We start from the raw sequence: 12,203 nt of genomic DNA, 5'->3' as shown, positions 1-12,203 counted from the left end.
CTCTCTCTCTCTCTCTCTCTCTCTCTCTCTCTCTCTCTCTCTCTCTCTCTCTCTCTCTCTCTCTCCTTCCTGTGTTGTCCTTTCCTTCTCCTGTCTCTCCTCTCCCTTCTTCCTCTTTTCCTCTCCTTCTTCCTCTCCTTCTCCTCCCTCTCCTTCTCCCTCTCCTTCTCCCTCTCCCCTCTCCCTCTCCCTCTCTCCCTCCTTTAACCTGTCCTGGCCCTTCCCTTGAGTTCCAGAGTTCGGGTGTGTTGTCACTTCTCCTCCTCCTCCTCCTCCTCCTCCTCCATCTTTTCCTCTTCTTTCTAATCCTCCTTATGCCTTTTCTCTTCCTCACTGTACTTAATCTTACTTAGGTCCTCATTTATTTTTATCCCATTGTATTGCCTGTGGAAGAAGAGGAGGAGGAGGAAGAGGAGGAGGAGGAGGAGATGGTCACAGGTGGTTGCTGAATGACCTGAAGGAGTACCTGAAGAAGGACAAACTGGAGATAAAAGAGATAATGGAGGAGGAGGAGGAGGAGGAGGACTGGGCAGTGGTCCAATACTGACGGAGGTGTGTGTGTGTGTGTGTGTGTGTGTGTGTGTGTGTGTGTGTGTGTGTGTGTGTGTGTGTGTGTGTGTGTGTGTGTGTGTGTCCGCGAAGCTGGTCTGAGTCATATGAATATTTTATTTGTTGGGTTTATTCATTGTTGTTGTTATTGTTGGGGATGGTGGTAATAGTGGTGGTGGTGGTGGTGGTGGTGGTGGTGGTGGTGGTGGGGGTATGGTGTTAATGTTGATAATGAAAGTAGTAGTGGTTTTGGTAATAGTACTAGTAGCAACAGTTGTAGTTATGATAGTATTAGTAGTGGTAGTAGTAGTAATAGTGGTAACATTGATTATAAATTCCCCTTACCAACCAGCACCACCGCCACCACCACCACCATCACCACTACCACCACCACCACCACTATGACCATCACCACCACCACCACCACCACCTCCTCAGTTGACGTCACGCTCACCCTTAAACAGCCTGACATTGAGACACGCTTGCTACCTCCCTTCCTCCCTCTCCTTTACTCTTCTGCATGGCCTCCTCTACTTCATCTTTCCCACTTCCCTTCCACTGTTCCGTTCCCCTTTTCTGGATATATATTTTCCCCCCACACGATTTCTTTCCACTGTAGTAGTTTTTCCGTCTTTTTTTCCCCCTTCTGTTCACCTCAGCTTTTATTTTTTTCCTTTTCTTTTTTTTTTCTTTTTTTTTTTTGGTTGTATGTAGGGTTAGGGAGATGATGGTTGTGTGTGTGTGTGTGTGTGTGTGTGTGTGTGTGTGTGTGTGTGTGTGTGTGTGTGTGTGTGTGTGTGTGTGTGTGTGTGTGTGTGTGTGTGTGTAGGGGATATTGTCGTGGTCAAGGTCAAACACGCCCCGCAAGTTCCCTCTTCACTTCTCTTGAAAAAAAAATAATAAATAAATAAATATATAAAATAAATAAATAAACAAAAATAGAAATAAACATTACTCCTTTCCTGTTATTGTCAGAACTTTCACTGCTCTCTCTCTCTCTCTCTCTCTCTCTCTCTCTCTCTCTCTCTCTCTCTCTCTCTCTCTCTCTCTCTCAATAATAATGATTGTTAGTGTCGAATCATCAAAAAAACAAACAAAAACAAAAAATTACTGAGATATCTATAGGTGAGGATGATAGTGGAGATAGGCACGCATATTTTACAGCTTCTCTTGCTCTCTTATGCCCTTAAGTTCCCCCATAACCAGGCGGGTAGACAGACACACAGACAGACGGACACACAGAGAGACAGACAGTCGGGGTATGCATGTACACCACTGACACTGACACACATAAGCTACACACACACACACACACACGCACACACACACGGACATACATATACATACATACCTACCATGAGTCCAGCCGTCGCCATGCATGCTAAGGAGTCCCCCAGGTATCCTCCCATCCTTTCCGTAGCTGCCCCTGCCGCCCCTGCCGCCCCTGCCGCCGCCTTGCCCTTCCAGTAACTTACGAAGGGCGGTGACGCTTCCCTCCCTTCCTTCCCCCTCCCTTCACCCTCCCTCTGTCCCTCGCAAACACACCTGCCTCACACCTGTTTCGTCTGGCCCTCTCTACCTGTCCAATTTCATCATTTGCACGTAATTGATCATCTCCCCACACCTGTTCCTGCATATCACACACACCTGTTCTGGAAATTTCCGGTTATTTCTAGTTTACCTCGCTATACCTGTTTTCTTCTTCTTGACTCTGCACACCTGTGGGTTTTTGTGTCCGTATCTGTGTTTGTCCTTTTTTTTTTTTTTTTTACTTGGTTTCTGTTAAGCTACACACCTGTTTAATTTTCGAGTCTATACCTGTTTTCCACTACCTGTCTCACCTTCCAAACCTGTTTTACCTTTTCTTTTTTCCTTCTCTTTCCATTCCTGCTATCCTGGTCTTATTTTCCTCGCCTCCTTGTCCATACTTGTTTCTCTTGCCCCTCCACCTGTCTTCCTCCACACGTGTTACCTCGTTCCTGTTACACCTGCTCTCTCTCTCTCTCTCTCTCTCTCTCTCTCTCTCTCTCTCTCTCTCTCTCTCTCTCTCTCTCTCTCTCTCTCTCTCTCTCTCTCTCTCTCTCTCTCTCTCTCTCTCTCTCTCTCTCTCTCGTTCCCTCCCATTCCTCCGTCCTTCCTTGAAAAGCACCACCATCACTCCTTTCATTGCCATCTTCCTTTCATCCCTCTCTCCCCCATCCCTCCCTTCTACCTTTCCTCCACTTGTCCTTCCCTTCCCTCCCTACCTCCCTTCCTCTCTCATCTAATCCACCTTCTTGCCTTTCCTTACAACGTACCCATCCTGAAGAATATATATATATATATATATATATATATATATATATATATATATATATATATATATATATATATATATATATATATATATATATATATATGGAGAGAGAGAGAGAGAGAGAGAGAGAGAGAGAGAGAGAGAGAGAGAGAGAGAGAGAGAGAGAGAGAGAGAGAGAGAAAATCAAACCACGTGAGCTTTGAAGAAGTCCTCTCCCTCCCTCTCTCCCTCTCTCCCTCCCTCTCTCCCACCGATCATACGTAGAAGAGGGAGGAGGAGGAGGAGGAGGAGAGAGGGAGGGAGGAGCAGTCGCCTGAAGGAAGAGTAACTGTGCTGACGTCAATTAACAAAAAAGATATGCTTTGGGTGACGCCTCTGCGGGTGTGGGGTTTGATATCGAGATAATAGTTGAGTGGTTTCTGCTGGGGAGGGAAGGAGAGGAGTACATAGGAAGAGCATGTTCATTTCCCTAAAGATGTGCTATGGGTGACGCCTCTGTGGGCTTAGACTCTTGAGATAATTGTGTTTGGTGACGTTAGGTACGTGATGTGAGGTGAGGGGAGCACATTGGAGTGTTAGAATGTACAGTTGCCCATAGATGTGTTCTGGGTGACGCCTGTGTGAGTTTAGACTCGAGATGATTATGTTTGGCAACTCTTAGGTTTGGTAAGAGGAGTACATTTGAGTAAGAGAATGTACAGTTGTCTAAAGAAGTGATATGCGAAATGTGTTAGATAAGAAATAGGTGTTAATTTTGTAGCATTAATTCTTGTCTTGTTCATCTGGTCTTCATTGTGTTAGATGAGAAAAAGGTGGTAGTTTTGTAGGATTAAGTCTTTCCTTGTCTCTTGTTCGTCTCGTCTTCAATTTCGTTTGCTTCTGATATTTCATTTCTTCATTCTCTCATCTTTCCTCCACTTCTTGCTTCCCTTAACGCTTTCACTGCCTCGATCGTCTTGTGTTGGCTTTTAGAGTGCTGGAAAATTGGTTTGCTTGAACACGAGCACACACACAAGAAAAGGAGAGAATAGATGATTAATTTTGTGCTTTTTCGGCTACAAAACTATTTAAGGGGGAGTTTAATACAAAATAATTCTTTTGAAAGTTGTAATTTATTATAAGAAAATTGTTCTGTAGTGAAAGGGTGAAGAGGATGTACCGTCGCCCAGGAAAATGACGTCATGCTGTTCAAGAGAATGTACATTACTCATAGAATTGATGTCATATTATACATAATGCAGTAGATAAAGATGATGATTTCACATGTACAGTTACCCAAGGAAATGATGTCATAATGTACCAAATGCATCAGATGGGAAAAAAGAGGAGGAGTGCGATATTAAAAGAATGTACAGTTGCTAAAAAGGTGATGTATTGCACAGAATGCCTTAGACGAGAAAACAGGAGAATTACATAAAATTAAAAAAGGTATAGAGTTAGACGAATGATGTCATTGTACAAAATTTATAGGAAAAAAAAAAAAACAGGAGTATTACGTCAGATTGGGAAGGTATTAAGTTATTCAAATTAGTGGTATAATATTTGTCGGACAAGAAAATAGGACGATTACATCAGGTTAGGAGAGCGTACAGTACACATCCAGAGAAGTGATTTGATATTGTGCAAAAGGCATAGACAAAAAAAAAAAAAAAGAAAAAGATGATTGTGTCAGACAAAGAAAATATTAAAGCATCGAAAGAAGTGATGTGATATTGGACAACGTAGCACAAGTAAAACAAAGATGATTACGTCAGATTACAAGAACGTACACATCCAGAGAAGTGATTTGATACTATTTAAAGTGCATACACAAAAGAACATGATTACGTCACATTAGGAAAGTACAAAGCTATCCAAAGAAGTGATAATAATGAAAAAAAAAAAGAAAATAAAACACAACACCAAGACGACTGCCTTCACCTATCACATTACCGTCTCCTCTTCTCTTAAGCGGGGCTTGTAATATAAAACTGTTCTCTGGACCACATATTTGTTGTTTGCTCGATTAAGACATGAAACCTAATGGACTTCATGACGTCACTAGTTGCGACGCGTGTTCATGCATACATACATTCATACATACATACATACATACATACATACATACATACATTCTACATACATGCATTCGCTAAAGAAACAACAAATTTTCAGGAGGAAGAGGAGGAGGAGTACATCATAAAGAAGGAGAGGGAAGTTTATGAGAAAAAGGAGTGAAAGTTTTGAAGAAAGAAAGGAGAGAAACCAGAAAGGAGGAAGAAATAGAGAAAGAGAGAAGGAGAAGGAAATGAGTGAGAGAGAATGAGAATGAAAACGAGAGAGAGAGAGAGAGAGAGAGAGAGAGAGAGAGAGAGAGAGAGAGAGGAGAGAGAGAGAGAGGAGAGAGAGAGAGAGAGAGAGAGAGAGAGAGAAGGAAGATTATACGAAAGGAGGAAGGAAGATAGAAGGAGAGGGAGGGGACAGTGGATACTAAGGAGTGAGGGAGAGAGGGAGGGAGAGATCAGGGGTCAAGGTGAGGGGTAGTCGCCCTGGCGCCACATCAGACCCCTCCTTTTTTGGCCTCCCTCCTCCCTTCCTTCCTCCCTTACCCTCTCTTTCTTTTCCTTCCACATATCCATTTATTGCACCTAGTTTCCTTTTGTCTGTATTCTCTTCTCTCCCTTTTTCTTTCTCCCTTTTTACCTTCTTTATCTGTATCCTCCACGTCTTTCTCACTTTCTCCCTTTTCTTTCTCGTTTCTTGTCTTCTTTATCCTTTTTTTCTTCCTTATTCCTCCTTCTCTCTTTTATCTTATTCTGTCATTTCCTCTCTCTCCTTTCCTTCCTCTGCTTCTAACTTCTTCCGTATTCATTCCTCGTCTCTTCTTTCTGCATTATCAACACCCTCATTCCCACACATTTTTATTTTCTTCCTCCTCCTCCTCCTCCTCCTCCTCCTCCTCCTCCTCCTCCTCCTCCTCCTCCTCCTCAGTTGTGGTTCGTCTTTGTTTACATGTAGTCAGCTGTTTTTTTTTCTTTTTTTTGTGGCAACGCTTGTGCTTCTGTATTTAATGAAATCTGATGCTGGGTCTGTCTGTCTGTCTGTCTGTCTGTCTCTGTCTTTTTTTTTTTTTAGTCTCATGTCTTTTTATCATTTGCTGGTGCGTACGTTTTCTCTCATATTTCCACCGCATTGTTTGTTTTTCTCTTTATTTTTTTATTCTTACTGCATCCAATTACTCACTTTGTGTTGCTTTGTTGTTAGTTATGTTTGATTTTTTTATTGTGTTAGTCTTCTTTGCTCTTTTTCTTTTTTTGTCTATGTATAACTGTTTTATATTATTCTTCCGTGTTTTATTATTCAAATATAAATGTAATCATTTCATTTTTTTTTGTATTTCATTGTAAACAATTTCTCTTTCTATCCGGTCTTTCCTCTTTTCTCCTTTGTCGAAGAAAACTACTTTGCCATTTTTTCCTCTTGTTTTATAGAAAATACCCCTCATTTGAAAACTTATAAACCTTTATCTTAAAAAAACTGAACCGTCTTAGTTCTCTTGTTGAAGAATATCACACCTAGAATAATAATTACTGGTATTTTCCTCTTTCATCATGCGTTTAGTAAAGAAAACACACTTAGTCTCCACTTTGTCCTTCCTTGCTCTCCCTCTTAATGTACAGGGGAGAGGTGCAGGTCGTGTCAGGCGTAGTAAGAGGTGAGTGGTCATGCTCAGGCATCCTCTTGGGTAGGTCATTCAAATGTCAAACCAGCGCTGGGCAATGCTGGAAAGCGACTGAAGGGAAGGGAGAAGGAAGGGTAAAGCAGAAGAGGTAAGGTGCAGGTTTTCAATTAACAGGTCACTTGCAGGATGTGGAAACGTTAAAGCAGGGCAGATTAGATTTAGTAGCCAGCAGAGGAGGTCAGGCAGGTAGAGAAGGGTAAGAGCAGGTCAATGGAATGTCAATCAGTTAAGCAGGATGTAGCAGGTCACTGAAATATGCACATGCAGGTCACAAACAGGATGTGGCGTGTTAAAAAGCAGCCCACAGTAGGACTTACTAACCAGGGAAGCAGGTCAGCCACGTATACGCTGCAGGTTGGGAGCAGGTCACTGGAATGTCACTCGCTCAAGCAGGACGGAGCCTATGGGACGTGAAAGACTCTACGCTCTCCAGGTTTAGAAGGGTGTAGGCCGCGTGAAAAGGGATGAAGTCGGGAGTATCTTTAGTGATGCTGTGGATTATGATGATGCAAGTAGTGGAGGAGGAGATAAAGGAGGAAGAGGAGGAGGAGGAGAAGGAGAATAACAACGTTGACTAGAAGAAGAAAAAAAAAAGAAGAGAAAGATGAATTAGAGGAAGAAACATACCAAAAACAGAAAAAAAAGCAAAAACAGAGAATTATGAGAGAAGGAAACAGAAAAACCAAGCAAGAAAGAAAGAACAAGAACAACTAAAACAAGAAATACCATAAAAAAAGCAAACTATAAAACAAACCAAAACGAACACGAAAAAAAGAAAAAAAAAATAGAGAGAGAAAAAAATGTAAGAGGATGAGAACGGCAACGACACGACAAGATGGAAGACGAGGAGGAGGGAGCAAAGAGTAGTAGTAGTGGTGGACGTGAGGCTGTGGTCGTGTGGCTGTGTGGTCGTCCCTTTCAATGGCAGCGTTAAGATCTACGTGTGGAGATGCACGTGCGAGGGTCAGGCGACTTTGAAGACCACTAATACTTGACTGCCAATTAACCTGCCCGGGGATCCTGTCTTGCCCGCCCTTACCTGTGAGGGAAGGCACTTATGAGGATGGGAAATGGGGGTGTGTAGGTGAGTGAATGCGATGGGGTATATTTGTAAGGGTATGTGTTTTTAAGGGCGTTTTAGGTCTAGGGCGAGAAGTTAAAAGTGCTTTTTAAAGGTGTAATTAAAGGAAGGGTTGTGATATGCTTGTTGCGCTGTTCATGCACGGTTAGGCAGGCCCCGTTATGCATGTCTGAGTGTGTCTGTGTGTGTGTGTGTGTGTGTGTGTGTGTGTGTGTGTGTGTGTGTGTGTGTGTGTGTGTGTGTGTGTGTGTGTGTGTGTGTGAGAGAGAGAGAGAGAGAGAGAGAGAGAGAGAGAGAGAGAGAGAGAGAGAGAGAGAGAGAGAGAGAGAGAGAGAGAGAGAGAAGAGAGAGAAATATATATAAAAACACACAACATATGATAGTTTGGAGACGAGTATTAGCAATCTGTATAGTCCTCCTCCTCCTCCTCCTCCTCCTCCTTCTCCTCCTCCTCCTCCTCCTCCTCCTCCTCCTCCTCCTCCTCCTCCTCCTCCTCTTCAGTTGGCAAGTCCACACCTGCCCTTTCATTCCCAGTCTTCCATCATATGCACCTTTCCTCACCTGTAATTAGCGGCGTTCGCCGTCACACCTGAGCTTATTACCAACGACAGGCTGCCAGGTGAGGTGAATGATGGATGCTTCTCTTCTCTTCTTATTTATTGAGTAAGTGTGTTTCTAATTGTTTTATGTGAGTTTGTGGCTGCTTAGTTATAGTGAAGTTGAAATATTCTATCTTTTTCTTTATTATAAACCTTAAACTCACCTGTTGTTACTCACAAGGTATTGTTGATGAGTAACTAGAGATAATATGTAACACTGATTGCAGAATAAATGTAATCTTAATAAAATCTTACCTTGTAAAGATTCCCAAACTCCAGAAAGTCTGTTGTTAATCAGAATAAAGGAAAGAAAGATGCAGTGAATGAATAAGTAGAGATAATCTTAAACACCTCGATTACAAGAGAAATATCATATAAAAATGAATAAAATTTCATGTTACCCAGAATCTAACCAAATTGATATCCTGGTAATAAAATAGCAAAGGTGACTAAGGTAACGAGTGTGAGCGCAGGTAGGATGGAGTTGACCCGTCCCTTGTGCAGTGGCTCATGTTAGTGGCGCACATTAGGGGGACAATTAATGCACTCGCTATCTTGGTGATCAAGGTAATGGTTCGCGGCACAGGCAGGACGGCCGCGACACTTGCTATTCCCGAGGCAGCAGCGTCACTCGGGATGCGGGACACGGCGGGAGTGGTTTACATTCTCAGAACAGTAGTGGCTTGTTTGCATTCTGGGGGATAATCGTCATGGTTTGCATTCATGGGGCGTGTGGGCGGCGATGCCCTCCCCCACCGACGCCCGGCAACTGTTTCTGAGCTGGGGCACTTGGCATGGGCGGCGGGGGCGAGGCGGCGATGCGAAAGTTATAGCGAGAGGGACGCAGAAGAAGGGCCTAAGGTATTCCCCGCGCGGGTTCACATTTCTGAGTTGAATCACCCGGCGTCTTGGGGTCATCCTGTAACTACTTGTGGCCCAGACGGACGCGCCGCTGCTGTTTGGTGTGCGTGGTGGGGCGGAGTGATGGAGTGGAGGGCCGTGGCGCCTACCCAACTCTCCGCACGTCCCCGGCGCCACGTGAGAGATGATTCTGAGGGACAGGACGATGGGTACTGGTGAGTGTGTCCTTCTTACCTTCCCCTTCCCCTCCCCTTTCTCTCCTCCTCCTCCTCCTCCTCCTCCTCCTCTTAGTCATCTCTTGATTTGTTCCCTGCTAGTCTCCAGGCCGTGGTTAGTAGTAGTAGTAGTGGTGGTGATGGTGTTGGTTGTAGTGGTGGTTGGTAATACATAGTTGTAGTAGTAGTAGTAGTAGTAGTAGTAGTAGTAGTAGGTTGTTCTTTGTGTGTTAGTTATTGTCTGTTGTTGTTGTTAGGGTTGGTGGTGATGGTAGTAGTAGTGGTAGTAGTAGTAGTAGTAGTAATAGTAGTAGTAGTAGTAGTAGTAGTAGTAGTAGTGTTAGTGGTGGTGTTGTTGTTGATGATGTAATGACAGTGTTCTTGTTATTCCTGAGGGAGGGGAAGTAGGAAGACTCTGATGCCAGTGGTGAAAGCTTTAGAATAATAATGGGGATGATGGCAATGTAGGTTTTGGTGGCGCTGGTGGTGCTGGTAGTAGTGATAGTAATGGTGGTGGTGATGGTGGTGGTGGTGGCTTTCTTCTTCCTGTCAAGAGGATTTCGACGCAGCCTTGCTACCTATCTCCTCCTCTGATTGGCGAGGCACGAATGACGTCAGCAGGACGCGCTATGTGTGATTGGCTGTTGACGTCATAGGAATAATATTGTTGTAGTCGAAAGTTCAGTTGAAGTCGACTATATTTTTTGTTTTTTTTGTTTTCCAGTTTAAATATCAGGTGACGAGACTTGCTTGAGTAGAAGAAAAAAGTGACATTATCTACCCAGCATAAGAAAAAAATAAAGGAAGAAAAAAGGAAAGAAAGTGAAACCAGTAGATAAAAAACAATGTATTGGTTGGTTATGGCTTTTTATATTCTGATTCTTTGTCTAGATAATCTTAGTACTTTCTTTTTCTTTCTTTCTTTCTTTCTTTCTTCATTTATTTATTTTTTCTTTCTTCTTTCTTTCTTTCTTTCTTTCTGCCTGCTTGCTTGCTTGTTTGTTATCTTCATTTCTTCTTTTAGTGTTGCGTAACGAGGGATTAAAAGTTCTTGAATTGTTATTGTTATTGCGCTTCTTGATAATCTTATTGTTTGAATTCTACTTGTTCACTCTAATTCTTGTTTTCCCGGTTATAAACTTCCCAGACGTCACCGCCAACACTTTTCGTATTCATTTACATTCTTATTCTCCTTGCTCTTCATGTGCTATTCTCAATCGTCTCGCTCTTCGTATTCTTCGTGTTCACCATAAGTATTAAAATGATTCTCACTCTCTCTCTTTCTTCTTAAGCTCACACACGTCACCACAATTGATATCTTTCTCCCTTTACATTTCAGGTCAGTGTTGCGGGAGCCTTACTTGGTCATGCCCCGCTCCTCCTCCCCTTCCCTTCCTCACCTGTCCTCCTCGGCTGAACAGGTGAGCTGCAGCGGGTATTAATTAACAGGTGTGTCGCCACGTACTCCCTCCTTATCCTGTTGTGATTGGGTAAAAGTTTTCTGTCTGGGTTGCTTTGTTTGTTTGGTTTTGTTATCCTGTTCTGATTGGGTAAATATTTTCTGGGCTTGTTGCTTTCTTAGTTTGCGTGTGTGTTTGATTATTGTGTTTATTGTTTGTTTTGGTTTTGTTTATGTTTTGGTAAGTATGATATTCTTTCAGCCAGACAAACTTGGTAAAATAGAAATTAAAGGTTTGGTGTAATTTCTCGCGAGCTTCTTAAAAGGAAAGGTAATAATGTAACAGAATTTGTTGGCAGGACTTTTAGATGCACGATTGTTTATATTTTAGCAAGTGTGGTATTTCTAAATGCAAATTAGACAAAGAGGAAGTTAATCTTGGAGACGTAATCTGCCGCGAACCTACAAAAAAGGCCATTAGAGTAAAGAAATAAAACATAAACCTAAAAATCTGATAAATAATCAACGCCAGAACTTTTAAATGCACCATTGTTTATACTATAACTAATGTAGCATTGTTTAAAACGTCAGACAACAAAAATACACCTTGGTTTAAAAAAATGCTAGTAATTTGGTAGATTTCATCACCAGAACTTTTAAATACACAACTGTTTATACTTTAACTAGTGTAACATTATTTAAACGTAAATTATACAACAAAAAGATACACCTTGGCTTGAAGAAAAAAAAAAAAAGCTAATAATTCGATAACATTCAACGCCAGGACTTAAATACACGAGTGAGCCTGAATAAAAATGTCATCAGCACACTTTTCAATTCACCTGTAGTACTCGGCCCGCATCCTGAACGCTGCTTGGGATTCTGCCGCGGTTACTGAGGAAAAAGAAATATAAGTTAAAACTGCTACGTAGAATAACAAAAACAGACTCTAATGTTGCGAAATGAACGAGAAGAAATGAGAGAGAGAGAGAGAGAGAGAGAGAGAGAGAGAGAGAGAGAGAGAGAGAGAGAGAGAGAGAGAGAGAGAGAGAGAGAGAGAGAGAGAGAGACAGGTGTGTTTCTCTTAGCAACCTTACCTACCTTGGCCATTTGTAGGACAGGTAAGTCTTCCTTATAAGGCGGTGATCTTTGTCCAGGTAAGGCGAGAGGGGAGGAGGAGGAGGAAGAGGAGGAGGAGGAGGAACGGAGGCATGGAGAGAAAGGGAAGTAGGTTGGAGTAATAGGAAAGGGTGTGGAGGAATAGCGTATTTGAGAGATGGAGGGAAGGTGAAGTAGTAATTGGAGAGAAAGAAGAGAGATGGACAGAAAAAAAAAGGAAGAGAAAGGTTGAGAAGACACTTAACAGGGTCAGGGGGGAGAAAAGTAAGGAGAAGGGGAAGGCGGGAGTAAAGGAAGGGGAGTTTGTAGAGGAATGATTAAGGGAAGAAGGAAGAAGTAAAAGAACTTATAAATGAATAAAGA

The 12,203-nt window shown here is 42.5% G+C and overlaps 1 protein-coding gene across 2 annotated transcripts in view; it reads left to right on the top strand.

The window, feature by feature from the left end:
* The window catches only part of LOC135107978 (uncharacterized), a 79,897-nt gene extending 68,230 nt beyond the window's left edge, over positions 1-11,667 (top strand). Inside the window, exon 5 of one of the 2 annotated variants that reach the window (XM_064018475.1) lies at positions 10,662-11,667. In XM_064018475.1, the coding sequence (XP_063874545.1) occupies positions 10,662-10,764 (103 nt within the window). In that variant the 3' untranslated portion in view covers positions 10,765-11,667. The remainder of the gene's footprint in view (positions 1-10,661) is intronic. The other variant, XM_064018474.1, reaches the window with a different exon arrangement.
* The last annotated feature ends 536 nt before the right edge of the window (positions 11,668-12,203 follow it).

This window comes from Scylla paramamosain, chromosome 16 (assembly GCF_035594125.1).
Source record: "Scylla paramamosain isolate STU-SP2022 chromosome 16, ASM3559412v1, whole genome shotgun sequence".
NCBI classification, from domain to species: domain Eukaryota; kingdom Metazoa; phylum Arthropoda; class Malacostraca; order Decapoda; family Portunidae; genus Scylla; species Scylla paramamosain.
Note: the sequence above shows the minus strand (reverse complement) of the source record. Positions and strands in the feature narration are given on the sequence as shown.